Source organism: Gadus chalcogrammus, chromosome 1 (assembly GCF_026213295.1).
Source record: "Gadus chalcogrammus isolate NIFS_2021 chromosome 1, NIFS_Gcha_1.0, whole genome shotgun sequence".
NCBI classification, from domain to species: domain Eukaryota; kingdom Metazoa; phylum Chordata; class Actinopteri; order Gadiformes; family Gadidae; genus Gadus; species Gadus chalcogrammus.
In genome coordinates, this window is record NC_079412.1 from 25,794,814 (window position 1) to 25,804,813 (window position 10,000).

Consider the following 10,000-nt stretch of genomic DNA (forward strand, 5'->3'; position numbering starts at 1 on the left):
GTCATCTATAACATTTTTGCATATATATATTCATAGATCACAAAAAACAAACATATGCAACAACAGTGGAAAAAAGTAGAAGTACAGTTGAAAATACAAATAATAGTTTCACTCATAAATATCATGCTAATATATACCATTGGCCCATAAACATGGGTTGTCATACTAAGAAGGAAGTGTTCTAGGATTCGTGGAGAAGAGAAGGGTCTTGTCAAGCCATCATCACCCCCCACCCCCCCATCTGTCCTCACACACTCCTCTCCTCCTCCTCCTGCTCCTTGTCCTGCTAACGCTTAGAAGGAGTCTCATGTCCTCCTCACATGTGGGATGGGAGGTCTAACAGAGGGCTGTGGGTCGCCGATTATAGCTAAGACTTTTAAGACTTCTAGTAAGAACGAGTGTCTTTTTTGTAAATACAGTTATTGGCTCCTGCTTATGTTTTTTTTTCAGAGAGATTTTGTCCCCATACAATGTGAAATGAATATGCATTCAATTGTCAACGGTCAAATGTGAGCAACACAGGGGGATCGTTTATTGGTGTGATAGGACTAGAAATGATTTCTTTGTGTTTTTGTTGGTGTGCTATCAAAATGTTATTGCCATTGGAAAACGTCTGTTCTGACTCGTGCAATTCCGATTGACTTTCGGTATGACTTTCTTCTTCAACTGCTCGTGATGTAGACGAATAGAGCAGAAACCGCCCTCATTAGTACCATCGCATGGGCCAAAACCCTCTCCCAGCCGAGTGGAAAATGGAAAGCCGTTCTGTTGTTTTGGTTTCATTTCACTAGAATATCCGTCGCATGAAGAAACACTCGCAACTTGCAGCAGGGTCTGCACAAGATGCTCATTTGCCACATTTTTGCATTTTTTAAGTGTGTGCGTGAGCTGGCGACAATCTGCGATCTCCGATCCTTTTCCAGTACATCCCATGTGGAGTGTTTGAGTGTTTGGAGTGCTAGCTCGGTTCATAGTCCAGGACTGCCGCTAGTGGCCGGCTGGTCCACCGGGTTCGGCCCGTTTCCACTGTGGTTCCAACAGACCCCACCCTGCGGCTGAGCACAGTGTGTCCATGGGAGTGTTTTGGGGGGGGTCATATTTTCCGCAGGATGCAGTAGTGGGTCAGAGGAAAAAGAAAAAAGAGTGAAAGACAAAGTTTTCCCCAGCGAGTTCGATTTGTTAGAACGTTTTCCCGAGAAACGCTCTCCACAGCAAAGCGGCCGGGGGGGTGGGCGGGGGGGGGGGAGAGCGAGTGTCTGTAACAAAATGTGCCCCTAGAGAAAGAGTTGAGGAGGATGGGTGTCCTCCTGTTTGTTTTACAGCTTACTGAGTCATATTCACCGAGCGAGCCACATGCAGAACCAGGGGCAATGTGTGTGTGTTTTTTTGGGGGGGGGGGATGCATGCATAATTTGCAAAGAGGTGCGAGAGGTTGTCTGGTAGAGGAGTTGGTGGATGGGCGGGGCTGAGGGGAGGGTACCATATAGTTAGGGGACGTCCATAGCTAAATATACAAGTCGGTCTTTGTATGTACGTGCACGTAAATATGCGTGCCAATGTGTGTTTGTTGTTTGTGCATGTGTGTGTGTGTGTTTGTGTGTACTGTGCATGTGCAGGTGTATTTCGACCCATCCATGATGATTTGGTCTCTTTCCATGTCTTTCTAACATTTTGTTTTTGTTTGTATCTTTCTTCTGCTAAACCGTGGTCTCTCTCTCTCTCTCTCTCCGCCATGGACCGTCTCTCCTTCCCGGTTATTCCCCGGCGCTGCGCGGGGCCCGCGGGTTCTGCTTCCCGTCGTGGGTTCGCCGGTTCCTCCCCTTCCTGATGTCCTGGAGGTGCTTCCACTTCTTGTTGGGCGGCCTGTTGACCGGGGCAACGGGCGGGGCTTGTTTTACCGCGGCCTTCTCCGATAGATCGCTTGCCGCCTTGCGCGCCCAAACTTGCTCACATATCTGGTCAACGGTGCTCAGGTTGGGATGGTCCACCAGCTGCATGAAGTCCCGGTACCACAGCTTTTGATTGGTGGACGAGGGCCCGCCCCCGCTGCGGGGCTCCAATCGGACGGGGGAGTCGGAGGGCAGGTTGGAGATGGAGGTGGAGGAGGAGCTGGAGGGGACCACTTCTAGCGTGATGCCCAGCAGGGTTTGAGTGAAGCCGTGCTCCATGGCGTGGCATTGGTAGACGCCGACGTCTTTCTTCAAGACCCGGCGGATCAGAAGGCCCCTGTCCGTCTGAAGGACCCGGTCGTCCAGACGCACCTGAGGAGACAGGACAAATAGATTCAAACAACGAAGACATGATGATGATAATACATTGAGAGACATCTCAGCAGGACGGTCCAGCTATGTCTTATAAAGCCTCTTCCCAGCCCCCTCCCATCTCTGCTCACCTCTTCCCGAGTCTGCTGTGGGTTCTTCTGGAAGGTCCAGGTGACTCTGGCCTGCAGGGATTTGGGGATACACTCCAGGAATGTGCTGCTGCTCTCCACTCCGTACAGTTTCCGCTCGATCACGCGATGCTTGTGGTGGTCTGCAGGGGGCAGCGAAAAAACACACCTGTCTCAGAACTCATGTATCCCAGAGGGACATTGAGAGTAGATCGGTCTTAGAATAGAACCGGAAAAGGTTATTTAAAGATTTAAGGGAATATGAGTGTGATCTTTGAATCGTTTTTTTGTTTCAAAGGGCATTGATGATGTAGTCATTGTGAATGGGCTATTTCCCACTTTAACTTAAACTAGTACGCTTTCCTTTAAATGTTTGACCTCTGGCCCACCTTCATTGAAGAGTGCTGCTAAACACTGGTCTCTCCAAATCAGAATGGAGTTCCGCTTGTGTAGATTCAGTTATGTTCATTCATAGTTTTGGTAGATTAAGTCGTATTCAGTTAGAGCGAGTGGGAGTTCAACATGCTTCCACGGCTAGCGCAAAACAAGACACAAGAAGCCATTGGCTCTCTGTTTGCGACCTCACATGACCCTAGGAAGAGGCCGCGGCCGGTCTGAGACACAGTCCGTCATTGATGAAGTGCGGCAATAATGAGGTTCCATACATTCTGTGCCATGAATCTCCACCATGAACATTAGTGAGAAATAATAATTAATTATAATTAACATACTTGCTCAAACTATGATGAATGTGCAGACAGGCCACTGTGCCCTGTGTTTTCTAAGAGGAGGGCATTTAGTCAATGTTTATATTTCATGCACTTTATTTCTATTACCACAGACGTTTTTTGCAAACAAATATATTTGACCGATACCACACAACAGCAGTGGTTGACCCCAAACGTTTTTCTCTCACTCCCCTCACTTAGCTCATTTAGTGACCTTTACCAGTTTCACATAGGCTGGCTCAGATGCCACAGGCTATAATCCGACGATAAGTCACCAATTCATTCCCAATCGAGTGATTAGCTTCTTGTGGTTCTGTGCCCGGGCAACCATCAGGCAAAGAAAGCTGCTATTGTGGGCCGGGATGGTCAGAGGGTGAACGGGGGTACTAGGGTCTCTGAGGTTCAGGGTCGCTGAGGTTCAAGGTTTAGGGCATTCAACAGCAGCTCTCACCTCCAGAACACAGAGTGTTGGGGTCTCCATTCCTCACGTCTTGCCGACGGAAACGCCTGAAAGAAATAAACATGGTTTATCATCATGATGTCGTGCTGACATCACTTCATTCAATGTCTAGACTAGAGAGAGTCAGTAGGGTCGTACTGGGGTCGGGGAACAGAAACCCTTTGCTGTGTCTCTTCCTCCGAGTCATTTCACATCTCTGATCTCATTCAAGAAAAGCTGTCTAGCTTAGCAAATGGGTTGCGTAAGCCTCCCTCGGTTCTATTTATTAATAATCAGAATATTTAACTTATTTTCCGAATGCATGAAAATACGGATCATCATTGGATTGAGTAAATATAACCTTTCCTCAATCCTTTCCTCATTGCTAGATCTACGGGACGTTAAACTGTATTCATCGCTTTGCGTTGATCTATTAATATATCTTTCAATCCGTTCGAGTGATTCAAATAAATCTCATGGGGATGTGACCGGAGCATAACTCTGCTATAGTATAACGAATGGATATCTCAACGCACACGCATCTCTTATGACCCTATCCAGAGCCTCACCTCTTGGTGTTGGGCAGGTAGCGCGTGCAGGAGGTGCCATCCCAGGCGCAGTAGGGGTCTCGGGCCAGGCAGCACTCGGCGCACGCCTTCCCGTACACACTGCAGCGGTGGAGGGGCACCTGGGCGATGCCTGTGTCCGAGCCCACGTACAGCTGTTGCTGTTGGACAAACAGAGGCCAGCGGTCATGAGGCAACATGGGGAAGGGACGCTGGTCAGGTCTGAAGTATTCATGGGATTATAGTTAATTTCACTGCATTGATTGGTTCAATGGATAAGGAGGTGTTGATTGAGCTATATTTATTATCAGTATTTTATTATACTTTATTCAAAATTGTATATTTATGAATATTTATTCTTATATTGAATTATAGACATACCCGTTTGGAGGAGATCTGCATGTTGATGATGGATGAGGCATCCTGAGAGGGGGAGAGAATCAAACGGCTGTTGTTATGAAGTGTTGATGTTATACATAGACAGGGCATGGTTGCGGGGTGTATCATGTGCTTTGGGCCGTATCATCAGAATCAGAAAAGGTTTATTGCCAAATACATTTACACATATGAGGAATTTGTCTTGGTATTCGTATTCGTTGCGCACGATCTTAACAAACAATAAACAGTAAACAATAAACAAACAATAAGCAAGTATTGAATAATAAGTACTGAAAAAGTAAATAAAAAATTAAAAATATGGTAAATAAAAAATATAAATAAATAAATAGAGATACACTATATACTTATACACCGTAATAAGTTGTAGTTGTATTTGTGTTGATATCATGGGATATTAGAACAGTGGTGTCCAGCGGCTGTACCTTGAAGACCTCCAGCTCCTCCAGAAGCAGGTCCTCCATGTTGTTCCAGCGCTCCTTGGGAACACTGATTACCTTCAGAACCGTCCCTTTGTCTGCAAACAGAACAGAAGATGATTGGTCGATCGATTTTACATTTTTTATTATCGCTACTACATCAGTTACCATCAGTTGCATGTTACAGTGAATTTGAAAGACATTATGGTTGTTTATTTTTCTATGATAAAAAAGTCATTTTGTGATCATCATCCCCTCTTTTTCTTTTATTCGATTTTTTTGGAAAATGTAATGTTTCATGTCTTTTTAGTTTTCATTAAAGATGAACGTTCAACTGTTCTTAAAAAAGAATTAGGTCTGTGGATTGCCTATTTTTTCATGAAAAAAGAAAGAAAAACATCCCCCCCTCCGGTTTTCTGACAAATCGCACCCTGAGAGTAACATAAAAGTCTATTCTATTCTATTCTAGACACAGCGTTGCGTTCACCGCGCCTGCATTGTGCGTACCCGTGCCGATGAACATGACGTCGTACTGGCCGTCGGCGGCGTTGACCCGGTCCACGGCCACCTGGGTGAAGCTGTACTCCACGTTGGTGCGGAGGAAGACGGGCCGGCGGTTCAGCGGGTACACCGGGTTGAACATGAGCGGGTGGTGCCGCGCAAACTGGATCACGTCGTCAGGGAAACCCTTGGTGGAGTCGAAGCTGCCGAACGTCTTGCTGGGACACTGGTGGGGGGGGGTTTGGGGGGGCGGTGGGGTGGGGGGAGGGGAGTTCATTAAGGGAGCTTATGTATGCTAAGGTCTCTGGAAAGTTGGACGGAGAAGACGTCGTTATGCTGCAGACTATTCATTCGTTTTGAATAATTGTTGACCTTTTTCCTTCCTAGCTGCCAGGTTATTATTTTCTTTTTAAGAGTTATACCTTTTGCCACGTTTTTTCTCTTTACCTCCTAATTGATTTTAATGCGCGTAAGGCTCAACGTAACTGAACGGAGCCATTGTGAACGGGCTTGTAACTGTCCTACTGTTCACACTGCTGTCTGACGAGATCTGTTGCATTTCTTAGCCAACCCAGCTATACTAAACTCTTGGGTAATGCTGGTTTTCATTGGCTCAGCGATGTCTGCCCACTCGGCTTCTTAGGCAAAAACCCTGCAATTCAGCAGAGGATAATCCCTGTTTTTGGATCTCTCCTTAAGGTGTGTCTATTTCCTGTTCCATCCAGAAGTTCCTTTGTGTGAACATCTGAGGACTTGAAATCTGAAGATGGTAAAAGGTCCCCAGATGACCCTATAAGAATGTGTGTATGTGTGTGTGTGTGTGTGTGTGTGTGTGTGTGTGTGTGTGTGTGTGTGTGTGTGTGTGTGTGTGTGTGTGTGTGTGTGTGTGTGTGTGTGTGTGTGTGCGTGTGTGTATGTATGTGTATGCAAGTGCATGTGTGTGTGTGTGTGTGTGTGTGTGTGTGTGTGTGTGTGTGTGTGTGTGTGTGTGTGTGTGCACGTGCGTGTGTGTGTGTGTGTGTGTGTATGGGTATGTGTATATGTGTGTTGCTTTGACTTAAACTGTAATAATAAAGGACCACTTAAACGATTGTAAGAAACACACATGTAAGTGCCGCATTAGGCTGCACTGGCACTTCAGGAATGAGGGTGCCCACCATATTATATTTCTAATACGATTAGCACAGCTGACTAGCCATTCAAAGTATTGCCCAAATCCAACATAATCCATTTATATTAGCCAGACATACAGTATACTGTAATGCTACTACTGGGTAGGGCCAAATGTTGCAAGTGGGAGATTTACTTGTTTAGTTATTTCTTTCTGAGGATGATACTACTAGTTAGGGTTAGAGTTAACCTTCCAGTTCTTTGTTAGTTACATTTGTTTCAGTTCTTTGTAAGTCAAAAATGATAGTTAACTTGTCCCTCTGAATGACTCCTAAAGTCAGTTTTCATTTTGTTTTGCTCCCATAATTATACTACATAAATTATTTGTAATTTGGATCCCATTAGTATCATTCAACTTGGAAAAGCCTGGCAAAGTGTGACATTCACACTGTTAGCTACTACTGCTGATCTTTAGCTCTGATCAGGCAGTGGTTTCTCGGTTCACTGTGGTTGGACAGCTTTAAGGGATAACACCAGGGCTCCCTCTGCCAGGACAAGAAGAAAACCAAGTCTAAAACCCAAATCTTGCTGACGCTGCAAGCATGTGCTTCCAAATTCCCTGAGACCAAATATTACAGGGATTGGGAGGGATTGTCTGGAGGATTTGACTGAAATGACGCCACACAAGAGCCCTGCAGCTCTATGGTGTAGGAGCAAAGGGTTACAAGGCTTATGTATAGAAACATACCATATCTTAGATTTTATCAATTAATACTGCAACGCATACCACGTCCCAAGAACGATTCAGCATTTGGAGATTTTAAAAATAATTAATGGACGATACAACAAAAACAAGCAAAAAATTATGATGTTAATTTGGATTGACTTTGGCAACAATTACTTAAATACGTTTATTTTGCCGTGTCAACGTCACAATGTCACGCCGAACCAATACGATATCCTCGGCTCTATTCCATCGTTGTCCCCCGGTCACGCCACATGAAAGCGGGGCAACATACCATGCCGGGGCGCGGGTAGGGGACCTTGCCCTGGAACGGGACCCACTGGTAGTTAGGGCCCTCTTTGTGAGCGAAGGGGCCCAGGAAAGCCCTCCGGATGTCGTTCATGGTGTAGATACACACCGCCGAGCCTTTGAATACACTGCTGCTGGCGGAGAGAGAGAGGGGGGGCGGGTCAATATAACACGTGTTACATTCCCTTTCACTCAAATCATGATCACAGAGTCAACCGGAATTTGGCCGCCTCATCCCTGCATCTACCTCTCTCACCCTGTCTCTCTCTTTCATCCACACACACACACACACACACACACACACACACACACACACACACACACACACACACACACACACACACACACACACAGACACACACACACACACACACACACACACACACACACACACACACACACACACACACACACACACACACAAATATGCATATACACATTTGTTCACAACACTCCACAACCAAACATTGAAGCTAATTAATCATCAGCTTCTATCTACTTGTGTTGTCACACTTTTTTCATGTCTGTACATGCAAACAGAGGACCAGATAATGGACTGGAACAAAGAAAAAAACCCTTCCCCCCCCCCCCAATCCCACCCTCTCTCTGACCTGGAAGTAGAGAAGACCGTGTAGACCAAAGGATTCTTCCTGTCTCGCGTCTGCAACAGAAACACATCACCTGGAACACACACACATGCACAGAGGTCAGAGGCGGCAACTCTCGGGGTCAAAGGTCGGCACCAAGATAAACACGTCCCTGAGGCCGTGTCTCCGGTCGCTGTAGAGAAGCCTTTCTCTGATAACCAGGAGGTCACAGCAGACTGACCTACAGGACTACAGGCAGTGTAGCCGACAGCGTAATGACCTCAACTCAAGTTAATGTAATTAGACGGATTAAACATAATTGGAACGTACTGATGGAAATGGACTAGGAGGTGGACCTGGCGCAGCAATAAAATGATCCATGAAAATGTTACTAGAGATCAGGTGATTATGGCTACCATTCTATCAATGTGCTTTTATTGCTAACTCCTAGCAGCAAAAGTACTAGTCATCATAAAAGGTAGTTTTAATAGGACACAATTCCACAATTCCCCTGTGTTTGTTTAATTCATGGATAATTCATTGATAGATCTACTGGACCTTAGACTGTATTCATCACTTTGAAGATATATCGCTTTATTTATCGTTCACTAAATTTGAGTAATGAATGCATTACGCTGCTGGAAGAATGGATATCTCAGCCTTTGGTGTATCCTCTTACTCTCTGAGACGGAAAATTACACCAACCTAAATACTTACAGAAGGTTTCTCTTGCTGTGGAAAAATATAGTTTTTCTCACCGCAGAAAGAGGGAGATGCATTCCCACGCTAAGGTCAACATATATATGTAGCGGCTGGAGACGTTCCATCACTTAATATCAGTATAGATAAGCTCCGCGCTGGCCTTATTAGGAGATCTGTTACCGGACATAACTTGAACAAGCAGGAAGACATTTTGGGGCCAGTCCTTTTGGGAATGTATGGCTCTTCTCTTAAGTTATCTTCCACAATGTAAGACTAATGTTCCCAATGTTGTATTGAATAATCTTTATCCTTTTTTAAACATGTACCAATAAAAATATACAAAATCTTGAGGAAACAAGTTTGTGTCATTTATGAAAATGTTCTATTATAAGATTTTACATTTTATTCTTCTCTAATGACCTCCCCTCCCCTTCTCCTCCTCCTCCTCCCCTCCTCCTCCTCCTCCTCCCCTCCTCCTCCCCTCCTCCTCCTCCTCCCCTCTCCTCTTATCTCATCCCCTTTCCTCTTCCTCACCTCCTCCTCTCCTCCCCTCCCCACCTCCCCTTCTCCTCTCCCCTCCTCACCCTGCGCTCCCCCCTCTCCTCCCCCTCTCCTCCCCTCTCCTCCCCTCTCCTCTCCTCTCTTCCTCCCCCCTCCTCCCATCTCCTCTGTAATTTAATTAAGGAGCAGAACTTACGCAATTCATCGAAGTAGGTGTCGCTGCCGTCGGCTCCGGGGACTGAGCAGATGAGCCGGGTCTTCAGGAAGGTGGTCCACTTGTTCACCAGACTGCGCTGGCCGCCCATGTCATTCTGGGAACAAATGACATGAAAACATGAAACACCATGAAGCCGACAATGAAGCATTACTGTCGTTGTATTGTTCCCACGCGAATACGTTCAAAGGTTCAAATACGTACAACATGAACTAATTAAACGCGTTATTGCAAACAGAATGTATTCAAAGCGTCGCTGGCACATGATGAGGCAGAGAAAAATCAAAGCATACAGTCACAATTGGATTTTCTTAAAGCTAGGGTAGGCAAATTGCAGAAACAAGGCAGCGTAAGATAGATTTTGAAAGTATCCAAGCGATAAAATTCCACCTCTCCCTTAATGCCTCCCTCCAAA

The 10,000-nt window shown here is 45.6% G+C and overlaps 1 protein-coding gene across 4 annotated transcripts in view; it reads right to left on the bottom strand.

The window, feature by feature from the left end:
- Window positions 1–1,327: 1,327 nt before the first annotated feature.
- Window positions 1,328–10,000, bottom strand: part of sema3b (sema domain, immunoglobulin domain (Ig), short basic domain, secreted, (semaphorin) 3B) — a 78,621-nt gene continuing 69,948 nt past the window's right edge. For all 4 annotated transcript variants that reach the window (XM_056598396.1, XM_056598380.1, XM_056598404.1 and 1 more), the window contains exons 9-18: window positions 9,568–9,682; window positions 8,193–8,262; window positions 7,568–7,712; window positions 5,445–5,664; window positions 4,944–5,035; window positions 4,504–4,545; window positions 4,126–4,283; window positions 3,569–3,624; window positions 2,393–2,532; window positions 1,328–2,261 (exon numbers count right to left, since the gene is read on the bottom strand). In XM_056598396.1, coding sequence (XP_056454371.1) covers window positions 1,755–2,261; window positions 2,393–2,532; window positions 3,569–3,624; window positions 4,126–4,283; window positions 4,504–4,545; window positions 4,944–5,035; window positions 5,445–5,664; window positions 7,568–7,712; window positions 8,193–8,262; window positions 9,568–9,682 — 1,545 coding nt within the window. In that variant the 3' untranslated portion in view covers window positions 1,328–1,754. The remainder of the gene's footprint in view (window positions 2,262–2,392; window positions 2,533–3,568; window positions 3,625–4,125; window positions 4,284–4,503; window positions 4,546–4,943; window positions 5,036–5,444; window positions 5,665–7,567; window positions 7,713–8,192; window positions 8,263–9,567; window positions 9,683–10,000) is intronic.